The 19,350-nt window shown below is 40.8% G+C and overlaps 1 protein-coding gene across 6 annotated transcripts in view; it reads left to right on the top strand.

Annotated features, from left to right (window-relative positions):
* Positions 1–19,350, top strand: part of MTMR3 (myotubularin related protein 3) — a 143,174-nt gene that overhangs the window by 84,323 nt on the left and 39,501 nt on the right. For all 6 annotated transcript variants that reach the window (XM_056116515.1, XM_056116516.1, XM_056116514.1 and 3 more), the window contains 2 exons: positions 2,133–2,215; positions 6,951–7,117. In XM_056116515.1, coding sequence (XP_055972490.1) covers positions 2,133–2,215; positions 6,951–7,117 — 250 coding nt within the window. The remainder of the gene's footprint in view (positions 1–2,132; positions 2,216–6,950; positions 7,118–19,350) is intronic.

Genomic DNA, 19,350 nt, shown 5'->3' with positions numbered 1-19,350 from the left:
GAATTTGAAGCTCATACAGGGAGGTCAGGAACCAGGCAAGATTTTAGAAATAGAGATTTTTCTGAGTTTCTGATATTTTCTACGTAGACTCAGGCCTCTTGCCAGTCTGTCTGTCTTTTTTTTTTTTTCTTTTTTCTTTTTGGGTCACACCCAGCGATGCTCAGGGGTTACTCCTGGCTCATGCACTCAGGAATTACTCCTGGCGGTGCTCGGGGGACCATATGGGATGCTGGGACTCGAACCTGGATCGGCCATGTTGGCTGCGTGTAAGGCAAAACACCTACCTGCTGTGCTATTGCTCAAGCCCCCTGTCAGTCTTTTTGGTTTCTACTTTTTTGGCGGGGGAGGGGTGGTGATAGGTGGGAACTGGTATGGGGGAGGTGAGAGGAGGGAAAGGTAAATTAAAAAATTAAAACAACAGTATAAGAATCTGTCACAGAGTTACAGTACAGCCAGAAAGACACTTTCACTGCTTGCTGCTGAATGAGATTCAATCTCTGGCATCCCATATGACCCCTTGAGCACTGCTGGGGGTGCTCCCTCCCCTTTCCATCCCTCTCATCCATTACAGGAGAACTGGTCTGAGAAGGTATCAGCGTCATCTTTTTTTTTTTTTGTATTTTAAATGTTAAGTTTTATTAAAGAAAAGTTTAAATGTTTATATTTATTCAAGTTACGTAGAATACAAAATTTCATGATGCTTTTGAATCATTAACAAAATGTCAGTCTTCTTCTAGTTTTTATCTTTTTCATATTCTATACTTTCTCTACAATTTGCCTCCCCAACACACCATTTTTCCTTCTTAGATGTATAGATTTTGAAAGAATTTTTAGTTTTCTGTTGCAATTTCTTTTAGTAACTTAGGTTTAAGAACTTAAAAATAGAGAGCAAAAGCTCCCTTCTATATGCACCTCCTCGCCTCCACCCTACCTCTCTCCCCCCCTCACACACAGTTTCTTAGTCTTTCTCTTATTCCAGTTCAGTTAAAACTGTAAGACTATTTTGTGCTTTACAGTTGGAATCAATAAGACATCCAGTACTGGATTTCTTTTAGATCCCCTTAGTCTTATTTTGAGAGTTCTCTTCTGACTGCACAGGGTTTGTCGGAAAACTTTCTGCAGCTGGCTCAGCTAACATGAAGGCCTCACCTAGCAGGTAGCGCTCACTTATTCCTTTGTTAAAGGGGATGCTTCCCTCTTCTCAGACTAAGTATGAACTGTTGGTATGCTACATGTAGCTCCCACAGTCACATTTTTCCTGAGCATGATATGGTGTAAGAGACAGTAGTCTACCACTTCTTAAAGGAGTAAGATAGTGTGAAGTCTTAGAAAATGGATTTTTGAAGCTGTGGGATGAGTCAGGACAGTTTAGGACTTGGGAGGATTATCATGTCAACTCCAGGATTTGTCACACTCTTCAGATATTTTCCTTTCTATATCTCTCTTCTCTGATCCCTCCTCACTGTCCTATTTACCAGAATGGCCGAGAGATCTAGTCAAGCCTACTCATGCTACAAACCCCACTTGGCAGGCATAGCTCTCCATCTATTTTGAAGCATATTAGACATAGCTAATTAAAAACCTTTGGCTACTATACATCATCTGTGCTGTCCTCCTCCATTCTTACATTGAGCAGAGAGATCATGACTTTCAGCTATTGACCTGTTGTCTTTTTTGTACAACCTGCAGGCAGGTTGGACTTTCAGCCTTTTTTTAGGATGCTCATGTACTAACACAAAGCAAACAACAAATAGTCTGACTAGTAGTAATTTTCTTTAAACAAGATAGGATAGCTATCCTAATTCCTTCAGTTTCATTGTCACTGCAAAATACAGCTACTTGTAAGATATAAAACTTGAGGGTTTGATACCTGGAAGATAAATAGATCTCCCTGGCATCACCTCTTATTATCTTCATGCCATGACTTGACTTTAGGCCACTGATTTAAAGATAGGCAACGGGAAATTAATTTAGTAGTTAACCACTTGAGAATGACTGATGCAGCCAGGTAAACCTGCAGTTCTTTGTCCGTCTTCCCCTCTAGAGCTATTGATTGCTTTTGTGGGACACATTGAAGAACTGTAGGGTCAGTGCCTCTTTGACTAAAAAGACTTCATCTTTTTAAATTGCAGGTTCCATTGCAGCTTATAGAAAGTGTTGAATGCCGAGATATATTTCAGCTTCATCTGACATGCAAAGACTGCAAAGTTATCAGGTATGTGCATGTTTATGATGCTGTTTAAGTATTTATGTATAACTTTTATGTTTGTTTTGTTTAGTCTTGGGTCATATCCAGCGATGCTTAGGGGTTACTCCTGGCTCTGCACTCAGGAATTACTCCTGGCAGTGCTCAGGGGACCAAATGGGGTGTTGGGGCTCAAACCTAGGTCTGGTGTGCAAGGCGAACACCCTACCCATTGTCCTGTCACTTCAGCTCCCTTTAGAAAAATATTTTTAAAGAATGAATCTATAGTTTGGTAAGAAAAATCACTTTTTAGGAATAACCTTGTTAGGCATATTTTTCAAATAATGTCTGAAATGATTTAGATTTTTCTGACAATATTTTTGATATTGTTGAAAGGTATGCACTTTATTCTTATTTTTGTAAAACTATTTTTAAAAGGTGGGCACTTTTTTTTCTTTTTGTAAAATTATTTTTGTGCTCAGAGATAACTTGTGGCCCTGTGCTCTGACATCACTCCTGGTGAGCTCATACCATTTGGTGCCAGGGACCGAATGCAATTCAAGTACTTGCAAGGCAATGGCCTTACCTACTATACTGTCTCTCCAGTCCCAAGATATATGCAGTTTTCTTCTAAGATTTGGAAATAGTTTCCAATTTACAAGATACAAAAGTAGTATAAAGAACATTAGTATTCTTAATACTATACACCATTTGTCTTATTTTTAGGGGTCTTTGTGTGGGGCATGGGTGGAGATTGGGGCTGGGGTCAAGTGAGCAGGGGGAAAGAGAAAACTTTCAGAGCAGTCTGATAGTTGCATAATCATGGCTCTGTATCCTGAACTACTTTGTGTGCTTTGTTAATAATTGGGTATGTAGTAATAGTATAGCACATAGGGTATTTGCTTGAACACAGCCGACCTGGGGTCAATTCTTGGCATTGCATATGGTCCGCTGAGACCACTAAGAGTAATTCCTGAGTGCAGAGCCAGGAGCATCCCCTGAACATTGCTTGGTTTGACTACAAAACAAAAGAATTAGGATTTTTTTTTATAACCACAGTACCATTAACTTCATAATTTTATACTCATGATACCTATATCTAATCCATGTTCCAATTTTGTCAGTTGATTTAATAATGACCGTCCTAACATTCCACTTAATCCCACTCATTCAGAATAGAATCTAATGGAGATCAGATATTTCATTATTGGGGCTGGAGAAATAATACAGTGTGTAGGGCGTTGCCTTACATACAACTGACCCGAGTTGATCCCTGGCACCTCATATGGTTCCCCAACTCCCTCCAGTAGTAATCATTAATATAGAACCAGGAGTAAGCCTTGTGTACTGCTGGCTGTGGCCTCCCCCCAAACAAAAAAAAAACCAAAACATTAACATTTTCATGTACTTTTCATGAAAAACAAAACATTAACATTTTCATGATTGTATAGACCTCTTTAATCTAAAACTTTTTTTGTTTATTTTTTTGTTTTGGTGCTTGGTGGTGCTTGGGGTTTACTCCTGGCTCTCTGCACAGTCTGCACAGGAATCACTCCCAGTTATATTTCCTTGACCTTATGTGAAGCCAGGCATCAAATCCAAGTAGGCCATTTGCAAGCAAAGTGCACTACCTGCTGTACTGTCTGTCCAGGTACATTATTCTGGTTCCGGAACATTAAAAAAATTACTTAGGGATGTTGTGTGGCATTCAGATTTTGAAGAAAACTATTTTGCTGTGCAAAGGTTCCAACTCAGAGGTTCACATATATAACACAAGTGTTCTCTATATTGCTGAGCTGCATCTCTGGCCCCAGTTTTTAATTAAATTAAGTTGAACTTAATTTTGGGCCACAGCAAGGTGACACTCAAGACTACTCCTGGTTCTGTGCTCAAGAATCTTCCCTGGTGTGCAATGAACCATTTATTGTGCAGGTGATTTGAAGCAGGGTTGCAGGTGCTAGAGCTACATGCAAGGCAATTTTAATATTTTTCCAGCCCTTTTTTTTGTTGTTGTTATAACAGAACTTTAACAGAGTGTCCTCTTGGAGAGCCCGGAAACCTACCGAGAGTATCCCGCCAAGGGGTTTTGGCTTTGCACTCAGGAATTACTCCTTGGAGTGCTCAGGGGACTACGTGGGATGCTGGGGATCTGAACCCGGGTCGGCCATGTGCAAGGCAAACCCACTTCCTACTGTATTATCACTCCAACCCCCAGACTTACTGGTTTTTATCATTCTTAACAAGGGTATCACAGTATTTCTGTGTAATTTCTTTATTTTTTCCCTTTTTAGCTATAATTATGGGAGACACTTTATATAATTTATATATACCACGTCTTGTCAAATTTCTTCATAGATTTAGCATTCATTAATGGTTTTCTGATATAATCTGTAACTTAATAATTGCAAAGTCATGTATGTTTAAAACTGGCAACTCTACTGATTGTAAGTTCCCAAAGTTTTTACCTCATTGCTGACCTGTTTGAAATGCCAGTAAGTAGTGTGTGTTGGCATTTGATGATCACATTGATTGGGACAGGAGAGATTTAAGCCACCTCTTTGGTTTTAAGGTAAAAATTTAAGTTGATTTTTAGCTGTTGAGTTTTGGTTTGCTTTTGATATATACTAGCTACAGCTCTCATTTGAAAAAGCTTACTTATTAATACTCAACTTTAGCACTGCAGTTGAAAAGGTATTTTTTTCCTACTAATCATTTTAACCTTAGTTAAATCTACTGAAAATTATAATGTGTAACAGAATTGTTTATTTTCTGCTATGTCAGAGATGATATTCCCCTGATATGACTCTGTGTGTGTGTGTGTGTGTGTGTGTGCGCGCGCGCGCGCGTGTGTGTGTGTGTGGGGTGAGGTGGGAAGAGAACGCATATGCAAGCATACAATGCCAACACACTGGGTAGGGAGGGACCATGCATTGAACCTAGGACTTTATGTATGCAAGGTGTATACTCTACCACTGAGCTACATTTCAGCCCTCAGAACATCTAATTTTGAATCTAAATTACTGATTTTTCTAATTACAATGTAGACACATTTTGAAATTATTCTTAACTAATCAAAAATGACTTTGGGGGCTTGACTTTTAACAAAACAAAAATCTCCTATATACAGTTTTCAAAATATTTGTCTATTAAAAATTTATTGTAGTTTAATTAACATGGTTTTAATAGTTTAAACCTTTTTTTTTTTAAATTTTATTGACTATCTGTAAGATAGACCATTACAAAGCTGTTCATGATTGGGTTTCAGTCTTACAATGACCATCATCCATTTCTCCACCAGTGCCCAAATTTCCAACGACCAGTGTCCCCTCTTTTCCCCTCACCATCCCCACCAAACCTCCACACCCCCTCCCCTGCCGCCCAGCCTGCTTCTATAGCATGCACTTTCTTCTTTTTCTCCTTTTGTGCATTATGGTTTGCAGTACAGATACTAAAAAAATCATTGTGTGTGTTCAGGGCATTCAGTATTTTTATCAGCTTCGGGAAAGTACAGGGGGGAGGTCAGAGGAGGTAGCCCATCCTGATCCCAAGAAAGCTAGAAGATTTCAATCACAAAACCTGCATACCTGAATTTTTAGCAGATTATGTCTCAGTGAGGTCCATCCTGAGATGGTGGAGTCTGGCCAGGGGCATGGCTGCAATTTTGAATTGTAGAAGCAAGTGGATGCTGGGGGTTCTGTTTGGACGGGCACCAGGCTGACCCGCCCCCCCCCCCCCCTCCAATTTACCCCATCTGTTCTGCTTTGCATGGGTCCGAGATTAACTGCAGTTTTTAATCTCTTTGGAGATTTATTTATAGGTCTCTGAAGCAAGGCGATAAATGAGCTTGTATAGCTGAGCTGGAGGTGGGTTGTGGGCATGGCTCCCACATTCCTAATCTTGGGAAACTTGGTCCTGAGTTGTTAGGGGTCTGGCTAGAAGCACAGAGGCAATTTGGGGGTATCAGAAAGCCTGAAGGCACCAGCAGGCTGCTCATACCCGCAGGTACTGTTGATCTGCTGGTGGCACTGCACCCCCAGTTTAAACCTGTGTTTTGAGAGAGACAACCACAAAACTTTTGAAGTAAAATCAAATATCATAGATGAGAATGACTGCCATTACTTTCATAATTATGTTGATTGACTTTCTGATGTGAAACCATTCATGTACCCCTGAGATGAATCCTGCGTTGTTATCGTGTATGATCTTTTTGTTAAGTTGTTGGATTTTGTTTGCTAATATTTTGTTAAGGATCGTTGCATCTGTGTTCAGGGATATTGATCTATAATCATAATTCCCTTTTTTGGTGGTATTTCTGTCTGCTTTGGGTATTAGGGTGATATTTGCCAGAGAGAGAGAGAGAGAGAGAGAGAGAGAGAGAGAGATGAAAAGTGTAGGGCAGGGGGTGGGGGGGCTGGGAGGGAAACTGGGGACATTGGTGATGGGAAATGTACATTGGTGAAGGGATGGGTGGGAACATTGTATTACAGAAATCATGAACAATTTTGTGACTATGTCTCATGGTAATTCAGCTAAAAAATGACAGTCTAGGAGTTTTTTTTAGTCCTAAGTTTTCTATATGTTTGGTTTTCATTTGCACTATTGGTTAAGATTTGTTCAACCTTATTTCTTATACATGATGATACCTCAGATGCTTTCTTGACTGTAGTTGTATCTTCACTGTGGGTAGACCCCCATTAAATGGTGGCTCTACGTAGGTTTCTTTGTCGGCTGTCTTCTGATTACGTTATGGTCTGATTTTACTAAGGTGTCAGTTCTCAACCTTTGAGCAATGTCAAGAGTGGCTTAAGAGACTGAACAATGCAATCCGACCACCCGCTAAAATAGAAGATCTCTTCTCGTTCGCATACCATGCTTGGTGTATGGAGGTCTATGCCAGTGAAAAAGAGCAACATGGAGATCTATGCAGACCAGGTAGGACTTTCTAAAAATGTCTTTTTCTTCTTATTTTTACATACAGAAGTCTTACTATTGCTCAGTGTACCCTTAACATGAAATGAAACATGTAATGAAACATGTATACAGTACTGTATATTTTATGGAGTACCTAACATGTTGCCCACCAGTCATTTAAGTCATAGGGTCTAAGCCTAATCAGTCACATTTATTTTCTGCCTTCTAGTAGTAATCTAGTTGCATCATAATTGGTTTGGTTTAAAAACTACTGTAATAAGGCTTGATGCCTGTTAATGGAAGTCTAAAGGAAGTAGCAGTGAATATTGTATACTTTTAGAAACACTTCACATTAGAAATGGATTTTAAATAGGCTTTGAAGTTGACTAAGAGTTCATTTGTTAGGGAATGGGAACAAAACTTTGGACAGAGCAAATTCTCCTGAACAAAAAGGTACAAAAGGTGCAAAAGAGAGTGATGAATAAAGTAGCCTTTTGCTATCTTCAGATTGCTAAAGTCATATATTATCTATTGTAGTCCATTATTTCATAGATTATGAAACGATAGCACAGCGGTAGGGCGTTTGCCTTGCACGCAGCCAACATGGCCGACTCGAGTTCGATCCCCCCGCCCCTCTCGGAGAGCCCGGCAAGCTACCGAGAGTATCTCGCCCGCACGGCAGAGCCTGGCAAGCTCCCCGTGACGTATTCGATATGCCAAACACAGTAACAACAAAGTCTCCAATGGAGACATTACTGAGCCCGCTCGAGCAAATCGATGATCAACGGGAGGGCCTTTACTTTACTTTACTTATGAAACAGGTCCAGGGGGTCAGGTGACTCCCCTAAGGACATGGAACTAGAATGTGTAGTGCTGAGTGAAGCCATTCAGAAGGAAAGGGACAGATACGGAATTATAGTTTTCATATGTGGAATCTAAAGACAAAGAGTAAGGAAATAACAAATGGCCAAATGCTACAGAACCTGTGATTATTTCTCTGAACTGGACTTACTCTGGTTGGACTAGGGTGTGGGGAAAGTCTTGAGGATATCGGTGGAAGGAAACGGACACTTTGGAAAGTGTGGTGTTGGAACATTTATGCATGAAACCATCATTAACAATATTTAAAACCTTGAAAATATGAAATTCAAACATGTTTTGACTATTCAAAAAAAATTTTTTTTTCCTTACTGGTTAAGCTGTATGTCCTCTTCATGTTTCAGTTTACCCTGTTAACTGTTACACTTGCTGAAGCTAACCTGATTTTTCTGAAAATCAAATCTATTAATGTTGGAGAATTCAATTCAGTAAATGTTTGTGTACATCGTACGAACACTCAAATGTGTTTGTGAAAGTGTTTGGAGATTATTCATGTGTTAGGTAATGCCATCACAACTGATTGGTTGGAACTTCATCTATCTTTTATATGTCTTTTATACATCTATCTTTTGTACATTTATCTTTTCTCTGTAATGAGGTAGACTGTATCCACCCCCTCTCACATGGACTCTGTAATTAAGTTTGAACTTCTTCTGTACATGTTTTTCTTTTCACTTACTTCATTGTTATTGGCAAAATAGTGGTGTATTTTTCTTCTAGGTCCATTCGGTAATAGTGAATGTTGGTGATGGCTAAAGAATTACTTAGCAGATATTAGCATAGCAGACAACATTCTTGTAAGTCATCTTTAGGGGTGAGCTAGCATGAGATATTTCAGAGTGATGTCTTAAATAATCTGCCCCAACCCATGTGATCACAAATATAGACTGCAGGGTGGACAGGTTAATCTTCCAAGAGTAGAATGTGCCAGAGATGAAGGAAATAGGAATGCTATAGCTTTATATACATTTAATTTCTGATTCTTGAGCCTCTCATAATTAAGCCAGCAGTACTATGACCACAGGTCAAGGTCTTAATGTGCTTTGTCTTAACTTTGCTGTTGGAATTTGACTTTGAAACTCTTTTTTGAAAAGCTTTGTAAAACTTTGTTAAGGGGGTACAGAGAGACCAAACTGTAAAAAAATTTTTTTTAATTTAATAAAGCACTGTGACTTATAAAATTACTCATAGTTGGATTTTAGACAGTGTTCCAGCACCAATCCCTCCATCTGTGTCAGCTTACCTCTACCAGTCTTCTCAGGTTCCATCTCCTGTCCTCTCACCCCAGTCTGCCACCTTTACAACTTTTTCAGTTTATTAAAGTTTGGGTCTCATGGTTTCAGTGTTGCTGACTCTGGTTTGGACGTTGAACTCCTATCATTTCTTACCACCAAGGTACCTGAATCCTGTTTGCCCTGCCCCGCGTTGCTTCTCATCAATACCTTCTACCGCAGCCACTTGATTTTTCTTCTCCCTGTGCTCTGGGACCAAAGATAATCTAGACATTCCTCCCTTTTACCATTGCATTACTTCACCCAGAAGACCGAACCCTTAAAAAATCATGAACTAAAAGCTTATAGCTTTTGTAGTTCTCAACTTTGTTCTCATTATAGCTGGTTTATATATTCTTGATATATTCCATATTTGAGTAATTACTCTGGAGTCCTGGTAGATTACTGGTTAATTCAGTCAGGCTGTTAGCATCAGGGCCAACTCTCTGAACTCGATTGTGAAATGACTATTAAGCACATCCTTTCACTTTGGACATACGACTGTGTTTTATACTGCTGTGCAGATGTTTGTTTAGTATAAAAGAGCCTTTGCTAGCAATCTATTTTTTGAGGTTGAGCGTAGCCCACTAAGTAGGCATTTAGTACTAGAACTTTTGTTTATAGAAAAAAAATGAGATACTTCCCTCCACATTTGAACATCTGGGAGGACTAGTTCTCACCTTCTCTTACTCACAGTATTTTTCTACCTCATCCTCAGTGAGAGTCTGGACCTTTTCTCTCCTAAAACTTTTAAGCTGCATGTGAATTTTGACTTTAGTACTCAGAATAAGCCAGGGAGTTATGCTTTTCAGGGGATGGGGATGGGACAGGACTTTTTTCCACCTTGGGTCAGACCCAGTTGTGCTCAGAGGTCACTCCCTGTGGTGCTTAGAAGGCCATTTTGTGCCAGGGCCGAAACTCAGTATTCCTGCATGCAATGCATGAGTGCAGTCCTATCTCTCTGATCCTGAGGAAATTTTTTTTTAACTATTATTACTGAAACATCATGTGGTACAATTGTAGACTTACAAACTTTCGTGCTTGGTTTTCAGTTGTACAATGATCAAGTACCCATCTCTCCACCAGTGCCCATTCTCTACCACCAATGATCCTGGTAGCCCTACCCCCCCACCCTCCGTCCCTCCCCCCGCCCCCCACCTCTGTGACAGGGAATTCCCTTTAGCTCACTACAGGAAATTCCCTTTTGCTCACTCTTTCCTTCAGGGTCTTGTAGTTTGCAATAGAGGTGTTGAGTGGCCATCGTGTTCAGTCTATAGTCTACTTTCATCACACATCTTGCATCCCGAGAGAGTCCTCCAAGCATCCTTTACTTGGTGTTCCCTTCTCTATCTGAGCTGCCTTTTCCCCCAGCATATGCTGCCGGCTTCCAAGCCCTAGAGCAGACCTCTTGGTACTTATCTCAACTATTCTTGGTGTCTCACTCCCATTCTGTTACTTTACTGAGTGCAGTCTATGTCTGTCCCTCTCTTTCTGGCTCACTGCACTTAGCATACTTTCCATGTAGAACCACTTGTATATAAATTTCATGACTTCATCTTTTCTAACAGCTGCATAGTATTCCATTGTGTAGATGTACCAGAGTCTATCTGTTCTCAAGCTCTCGAGTTTTTCCCAAATTTTGACTATTGTGAGCAGTGCAGCAATGAACATAGAAGTAAAGATGTCATTTCTACTGTACTTTTTTGCCTCTCCAGGATATATTTCCAGGAGTGGTATTGCTGGGTCAGATGGGAGCTCAATTTCTAATTTTTTGAGAATTGTCCATACTGTTTACCAAAAATCCGTATGAATCAGTCGGCATTCCCACCAGCAGTGAAGGAGGGTCCCTTTCTCGCCACATCCGTGCCAACACCCGTTGCTTTTGTTCTTTTGGATGTGGGCCAGTCTCTGTGGTGTGAGATGATATCTCATTGTTGTTTTGATCTGCATCTCCCTGATGATCAGTGATGTAGAGCATTTTCTCATGTGCCTTTTAGCCATTCTGATTTCTTCTTGAGAAAGTTTCTGTTCATTTCATCACCCCATTTTTTAAAAAAATTTTATTAGTGAAATACCATGAGGTACAGTTGTAGACTTAACAAATTTTGTGCTTGGGTTTCAATTGTACAATGATCAAACACCCATCCCTCCACCAGTGCCCATTTTCTACCACCACGGGTCCCAGTATCCCTCCCACCCTGCCTTTGTGGCAGGGTATTCCCTTTTGTTCTCTCTCTCCTTTTGGGTGTTGTGGTTTGCAAAAGAGGCATTGAGTGGCAATCATGTTTGGTCTATAGTCTACTTTCAGCGTGCTTCACCCATCCTGGGAGGATCCGCTCAACACCCTTTGTTTGAGCTCTATCTGAGCTCCCTTTTCCCCTAGAGTGTGTGGCTGGCCTCCCAAGCCATGGAGGAAAACTCCTGGTACTAATCTCGGCCACTCTTGTGTGTTAGTCTCCTAATTTGTTACTTTATGTTCCCCAGATGAATGCAATCTTTCTATGTCTATCCCTCTCTTTCTGACTCATTTCGCTTAACATGATACTTTCCATGTAGTACCACTTGTATGTAAATTTCATGACTTCATCTTTTCTAACAGCTGCATAGTACTCCATTGTGTAGATATACCAAAGTTTGTTTAACCAGTCATCTGTTCTTGGGCACTCTGGTTTTTTCCAGATTCTGGCTATTGTAAAGAGTGCTGCAGTGAACAAACAAGTGCAGATGTCACTTCGACTGTACTTTTTTTGCCTCTCTGGGATATATTCCCAGGAGTGGTATTGCTGGGTCAGATGGGAGCTCGATTTCTAATTTTTTGAGAATCGTCCATACTGTTTTCCAAAACATTGCCCCATTTTTTGATGAGATTGGATGTTTTCTTCTTGTGGAGTTCAACCAGTGCTTTGTATATCCTTGATATCAACCCCTTGTCGGATGGGTATTGGGCGAATATCCTTTCCCATTCTGTAGACTATCTTTGTATTTTGGTCATTGTTTCTTTTGAGGTGCAAAAGCTTCTTAGTTTAAGATAGTCCCATTTGTCTATCTCTGTTTTTATTTGCTTGGCCAGTGTCATGTCATCTTTGAAGATACTGTTAGCTTCAATGTTGTGGAGGGTTTTGGCAACCTTGTCTTAAGTGTACCTTACAGATTCTGGTCTGACGTTGAGGTCTTTAATCCATTGTGATTTTTCTTTAGTACATGGTATTAGGTAGAGATCTGAGCCCATTGTTTTGCATGTAGCTGTCCAGTTTTGCCAGCACAATTTGTTAAAGAGGCTTTCCTTGCTCCACTTCACATTTCTTGCTCCCTTATCAAAGATTAGATGATCATATGTTTGTGGGGAGATGTCAGTATATTCAACCCTGTTCCGTTGGTCTGCGCCTCTGCTGTTGTTCCAGTACTTGCTGTTTTTATTATTACTGCTTTGTCGTAGAGTTTGAGGTTTGGGAGTTTGATTCCTCCCATTTTCTTTTTTCCCAAGAATTGCTTTAGTTATCCGTGGGTTCCTATTGTTCCATATGAATTTCAGGAGTGTTTGCTCCATTTCTATGAAGAATGTCATGGATATTGTTATAGGGATCACATTGAATTTGTACAATGCTTTGGGGAGTATTGCCATTTTCACAATGCTAATTCTCCTGAGCCATGAGCAGGGGATATCTTTCCATTTCCTTGTGTCCTCTTTTATTTCCTGAAGTAGCATTTTGTAGTTTTCTTTGTACAGGTCTTTTATGTCCTTAGTTAAGCTGATTCCTAGGTACTTGATTTTCTGGGGCACAATTGTAAACTGGATTTTTTTTTCATGTTAATTTCTTCTCTCTCATTATTTGCGTATAGGAAAGCCATGGACTTTTGGGTATTGATTTTATAGCCTGCAACTCTCCTATACATGTCTCTTGTTTCTAGGAGTTCCTTGGTAGAGGTTTTAGGGTTCTCTAAGTATAGTATCATCTCATCTGTGAATAGTGAGAGCTTGATTTCTTCTTTTTCTTTTTTTTTTCCTTTTTGGGTCACACCCAGCATTGCACAGGGGTTACTCCTGGCTCTGCACTCAGGAATCACTCCTGACGGTGCTCGGGGGACCATATGGGATGCTGGGAATCGAACCTGGGTCGGCTGCATGCAAGGCAAATGCCCTACCCGCTGTGCTATTGCTCCAGTCCTGATTTCTTCCTTTTCTACCTGAATGCCCTTAATGTCTTTTTCTTCCCTAACCACTATTACAAGTACTTCCAGTACTATATTGAACAGCAGTGAAGAGAGTGGACATCCTTGTCTCCTCCCTGATCTTAGAGGGAAGACTCTTAGTTTTTCCCCATTGAGGGTGATGCTTGCCATAGGCTTGTGGTAGATGGCTTTAACTATATTGAGGAAAGTCCCGTCTATACCCATTTTGGCGAGGGTTTTCATCATAAACAGGTGCTGGATCTTGTCATGCTTTCTTTGTATCTATTGATATGATCATATGGTTTTTATCTTTTGTTGATATGATGGATTATGTTGTTTGATTTCCGAATGTTAAACCATCCTTGCATCCCTGGGATGAATCCCACTTGGTCATGGTGTATGATCTTTTTGATGAGTTGTTGAATTCTATTTGCTAGTATTTTGTTGAGAATCTTCGCATCCTGTTCATCAAGGATATTGGCCTGTAGTTTTCTTTTCTTGTGGTGTCTTTGTTTCCTTTTGGTATTAGAGAGATATAGACTTCATAGAAACTGTTTGGGAGAGTTTCTGTTTCTTCAATTTTCTGGAAAAGTTTGAGGAGAACTGGCAATAGGTCCTCTTTAAATGTTTGGAAAAATTCGCTAGTGAATCCATCTGAACCTGGGCTTTTGTTTTTGGGAAGACTTTTGATTACAGTTTCAATTTCCTTGTTATTAATAGGACTATTCAGGTAATCTAGATCTTCTTGATTCAACCTTGGGAGATCATAGGAATCCAGGGATTTGTCCATTTCTTCTAGGTTCTCTTGCTTCATGGCATACAGACTTTCAAAGTGGTTTCTGATGATCTTTTGAATTTCTTTGGTTTCTGTTGTAATATCACCCTTCTCATTTCTGATTTGGTTTATTAGGGTTCTCTCTCTCTTTTTCTTTGTGAGTCTTGCTAGTGATTTATCTAGTTTATTTTCTCGAAGAACCAGCTCTTGGTTTCATTGATTTTTTTTCGGATTGTTTTTTGGATTTCCATGTCGTTGATTTCTGCTCTAAGTTTTATGATCTCTTTCCTTCTGCCTGGTTTGGGTTCCTTTTGTTGATACTTTTCTAAGATCTTGAGCTGTGAAGTGTCAAGTTGTTTATGTGGGCCCTTTCTTCCTTCCTGAGAAATGCTTGTAGAGCTATAAATTTTTCCCTTAACACCGCTTTAGCTGCGTCCCATAGGTTCTGGTAGCTTGTGTATTCATTCTCATTTGTTTTCAGGTATCTTTGATTTCCTCCTTGATTTCTTTCCTGACCCACTCATTGTTCAACATTGAGTTGCTTAATTTCCAGGTGTTTGATATGGTTTTCTGCATCTGTACATGATTAACTTATATCTTCAGTGCATAGTGGTCTTAGAAGATAGTTTATACAATGTCTATCTTCCTGATTCTGTTGAGGTATGCTTTTTGGCCCAGCACATGGTCTATTCTGGAAAATGTTCCATGTGCACTGGAAAAGAATGTGTATTTGGTGGGGTGGGGGAGGGTGTAAAGTACTGTATAGATCTACTAGCCATCGATCTTCTATTTCTTCCTTCAGAGTCATTATTTTCTTGCCGAGTTTTAATCTTGATCTATCTAGGGGTGATGAGGTGGTGTTGAAGTCTCCAACGACTATTGTATAGCTTGTAATGTCCTTCTTAAGGTCTGTTAGCAGTTGTTGTAGGTATTTGGCTGGTCCCTCAGTGTGCGTATATGTTTAGGAGTGTGATTTCTTCCTGCTGTACATATCCCTTGATTAATAAAAAATGGCCTTCACTCTCCCTTCTAATCTTTTTCAACCTGAAATCTAAGTTTGTCCGATAATAGTAAGGCCACTCCAGCTTTTTTGAGGGGGTTGTTTGCTTGCAGGGTTGTTTTCCATCCTTTGACTTTGAGTCTGTGTTTGTTCTGAGTGTTCAGATGTGTATCTTATATGCAGCAGAATATTGGGTTCTGTCTCTGAATCCATTTTGCCACTCTGTGTCTCATAATTGGTGAATTTAGACCATTGACGTTGAGAGAGATTATTATTACAGGGTTTTATGTCATCTTTCTGTAAGGGTTTGTTGTGCTTGTAGGGATTTGTCTTGTCTTATAGTAGCCCCTTTAGCCCTTCTTTTAGATTTGGTTTTGAGTCTGTGAAGTTCCTCACCTGTTGTTTATCCATAAAATAGTGTACCATTCCTTCAAGTTTGAGTGAGAGTTTAGCCGGATAAAGTATTCTTGGTGAAGCGTTCATTTCAGTGAGTTTTTTCACTATATCCCACCATTGCTTTCGGGCTTGGAGGGTTACCTCTGATAGGTCTGCTGTGAATCTAAGGGGTGCTCCTTTGTACGTGATTTCCTTCTTTGACTTTGCTATTTGCAGTATTGTCTGTATTCGCGGCATCCATCATTCTAACTATGATATGTCTTGGAGCGTTTTTGTTAGTCTCTTAGCTGGCACCCTTGAGGACTCCTTGAATCTGGATGCCTGCATTGTCCAGCTCTGGGAACTTTGCAGCAATGATTTAACTGTGGCTTTTTCATTGGGACTGTTTGCCTGACCTTCTGGTACTCCAATGATTCTAATGTTGTTCCTCTTGGAATCATCCCCTAGGACTCTGATTCGCTCTAAAGCTATTTTGAGTCTCTTACCATTGTTTGTTGTTGCCAGTAGGCTTCCTACAACTCATCTTCCAGCTCACTGATTCTGTCTTCAGCTGTAGACGTTCTACTGTTGAGGGCATATATGGAGTTTTTTTAATTTTATCTACCGAATCTTTTATTCATGGCATTTCTGTGCATAGCGTTCCAATTTCTGCTCTCATTTCTGCCTGTATTTTCTCCATGGTTTCTTTCATGTCCTCCTTTAATTCACTGTTTCATTGAGTTCATTGAACATATTCATTACTTCACATGTGAATTCTTTCTCAGAGAGCTCCCTTAAGTTAGTAACACCTAATGAGGCCTCTGGACTCTTCATCATCGTCTCCCCAAGGTGGGGCCTTGAGTTGTTTCTTCATGTTGGTGTGGTGGTATGGAGACTGAGATGTTACAGGAGGTTGCTGGGTGTGTGTAATTTACCTGTGCGCCACCACTCGGCTGAGCAGGGTTCAGTTCCTCCGCCCCTCTCAGAGAGCCCGGCAAGCTACCGAGAGTATCTCGCCCACACGGCAAAGCCTGGCAAGCTACCCACACAGTAACAAGTCTCACGATGGAGTCGTTACTGGGCCCGCTGGAGCAAATCAATGAATAACTCGAGGACTGTGACCTTGACCGTAGCTGCTCTAAATTAGGCCACGCCCGCTTCTGCAGAAGCCACGCCCCCACGAGTACGTGGGGTGGGGGGGTGGGGTGCAACCTGGGAGGAGAAGAAAACTGAGGGCGGCGTTCAGGATGCACAGGAAGAGGTTCCCTGAGGGAAAATATTTTAGATGCCAGTTGGCATTATCGTTACGATAGAGGGACTCCTTTTAAAGTTTTCATTCCACTAAAACAATAATTGCCCGACTTTTTTTTAATATAAGAAATGTTAAATACTAAAAAGGACATATCTACATTTGGGAACGAGTCAGACAGCTTAGAAGGGTTGAAATGGAAAGAGAAAATCAGACAGCAAGCTTATTCTAATAAATTAGGGATAATATGGCATATCTAATTTTGAATCAACATAAAATTAATATTCTGGGAGGGTTTTTAAAATAGAATTTAGGCAGTTTTTAAATAATTCAGGAATTAATGTTTTAGGAATGCCAGTTGGTATACTTTGCCCAATAGTGTTAAAATTAATGTTTCAGAAATTCAATGATGCTGCATCACATCAACCAGAGAGGGGTATTCTTAAGGGAAATTCAGCAATAGATGTGCCTGACATTTCAGTTTTCTGGCTGAATAAACATAAATGAACTTCTAACATAATTTGGCAAAAAAACAGTTGAATTACTCATGTATGTAAGGTCGGCTGCTAGATTTTTTTTTTAGACAATGTGTTTTTAAAGTATAGGTTATGTTATTTTGTAAGTCAGTCATGGAGTCAAATTTTGAAATATGGAACATTTAGGATAGAAAATTTCTTACACTTTATGCCTCAGAAAGCACCTCATCTGAAGAGTAGGTATTGTTTTGTGAAATTCTTTTTTAATAACATAGGTTGGACTGGAGAGAGAGTACAAAGGGTAAGGATATACCTTGCACTTGGCTGGCCCCAGTTTGATCACTGGCACCACATAATCCCTTGAGTATCACCAGATGTAGACCTGGTGGCCCCTGAGCATGCTGGTCTGTGCTGGAGTGGTCTGAGTAATTGCTGGTACCACAGGACCCAGGCAGCACCGCATCCTTGTACCCTTGCATTAAATTGCTAAACTGGTTGGTTGGGAATTACAAAGAGTGGGCCCAGCCTCTCCCCCATCCCCAAACAGAATAAAACAGGTTATATTGAATTGTGATATAAAATGATTAATTTCTGTGGGTTGTGATGGTGAGCTTCTGAAGTCACTGCTCTAGAGCAGGGATTTTTTTTTTTTACTTTTTAAAATTTTAATTTTTTTAATTTTTATTAATTTTTTATTAGTCTGACTCAGTATATTAAAATTATTGCATTCTTTTTGGTTATCTGTATTTTTGTTGGGCTGGAGCGATAGCACAGGGGTAGGGCGTTTGCCTTGCATGCAGCCAACATGGCCGACCCTAGTTCAATTCCTCTGCCCCTCTCAGAAAGCCCGGCAAGCTACCGAGAGTATCTCACCCGCACGGCAGAGCCTGGCAAGCTACCCGTGATGTATTCGATATGCCAAACACAGTAACAACAAAGTCTCCAATGGAGACGTTACTGGGCTCGCTCGAGCAAATCGATGAACAACGGGAGGACAGTGACAGTGAAACACCACGAGGTACAGTTATAGACTTGCAAATTTTTGTGCTTGGGTTTCAGTTATACAATGATCAAGTACCCATCCCTCTACCAGCTCTCATCCTCCACCACCACAGGTCCCAGCATCCCTCCCATCCCCCCATCCCTCCCATCCCACCCTGCCTCTGTGGCAGGGCATTCCCTTTTGTTCTCTCTCTCTCCTTTTGGGTGCTGTAGTTTGCAAAAGAGGCATTGAGTGACAATCATGTTTGGTCTATAGTCTACTTTCAGCATGCTTCTCCCACCCTGGGAGGATCCTCCCAACACCGTTTATTTGGTGCTTCCTTCTCTATCTGAGCTTCCTTTCCCCCTAGCACGTGTGGCTGGCCTCCAAGTCATGGAGCAAAACTCCTGGTACTAGTCTCGGCCACTACTGGGTGTTAGTCTCCCATTATGTTACTTTATGTTCCCCTGATGAATGCAATCTTTCTGTGTCTATCCCGTAGAGCAGGGATTTTTTTAAACCTTTTTACACCTTTGCACTGGCATCTGTATTCTGGCAGCTGTATTAAGAGGCTGTTGCTTTTGTGAGTAATAGAGGTCTATTAGCACAGTGGTAGGGCGTTTGGTTTGCGCGCAGCCAGCCCGGCCGAGCCAGGTTTGATTTCTCTGCCCCTCTCAGAGAGCCCGGCAAGCTACTGAGAATATCTCGCCCGCACGGCAAAGTCTGGCAAGCTACCCGTGATGTATTCAATATTCCAAACACAGTAACAACAAAGTCTCCAATAGAGACGTTACTGGGCCCGCTCGAGCAAATTGATGAACAACGGGAGGACAGTGTTTGTTTTGACAGAGATCTATTGAGGGGGATCAGTGTAGTTGAAACCTGGGGCTGGTGTAGAGTGGGCAGGGTCTTAGACACTTACCTTGCATGTAGCTAACTCCAGTTTGAATTCCTGCTACCACATATGATTCTGCAGGTACTACCGGGGTCCAGGGAGGTCGCTCCTGAACTCTAAGCCAGGGTTCCCCTCCTCACCGCACCCCACCACCTGCCCTGGGGTTAAAAAAAAAAGGAGAC

This window comes from Sorex fumeus, unplaced genomic scaffold, assembly GCF_029834395.1.
Source record: "Sorex fumeus unplaced genomic scaffold, SorFum_2.1 ptg000032l, whole genome shotgun sequence".
NCBI classification, from domain to species: Eukaryota; Metazoa; Chordata; class Mammalia; order Eulipotyphla; family Soricidae; genus Sorex; species Sorex fumeus.
Note: the sequence above shows the minus strand (reverse complement) of the source record. Positions and strands in the feature narration are given on the sequence as shown.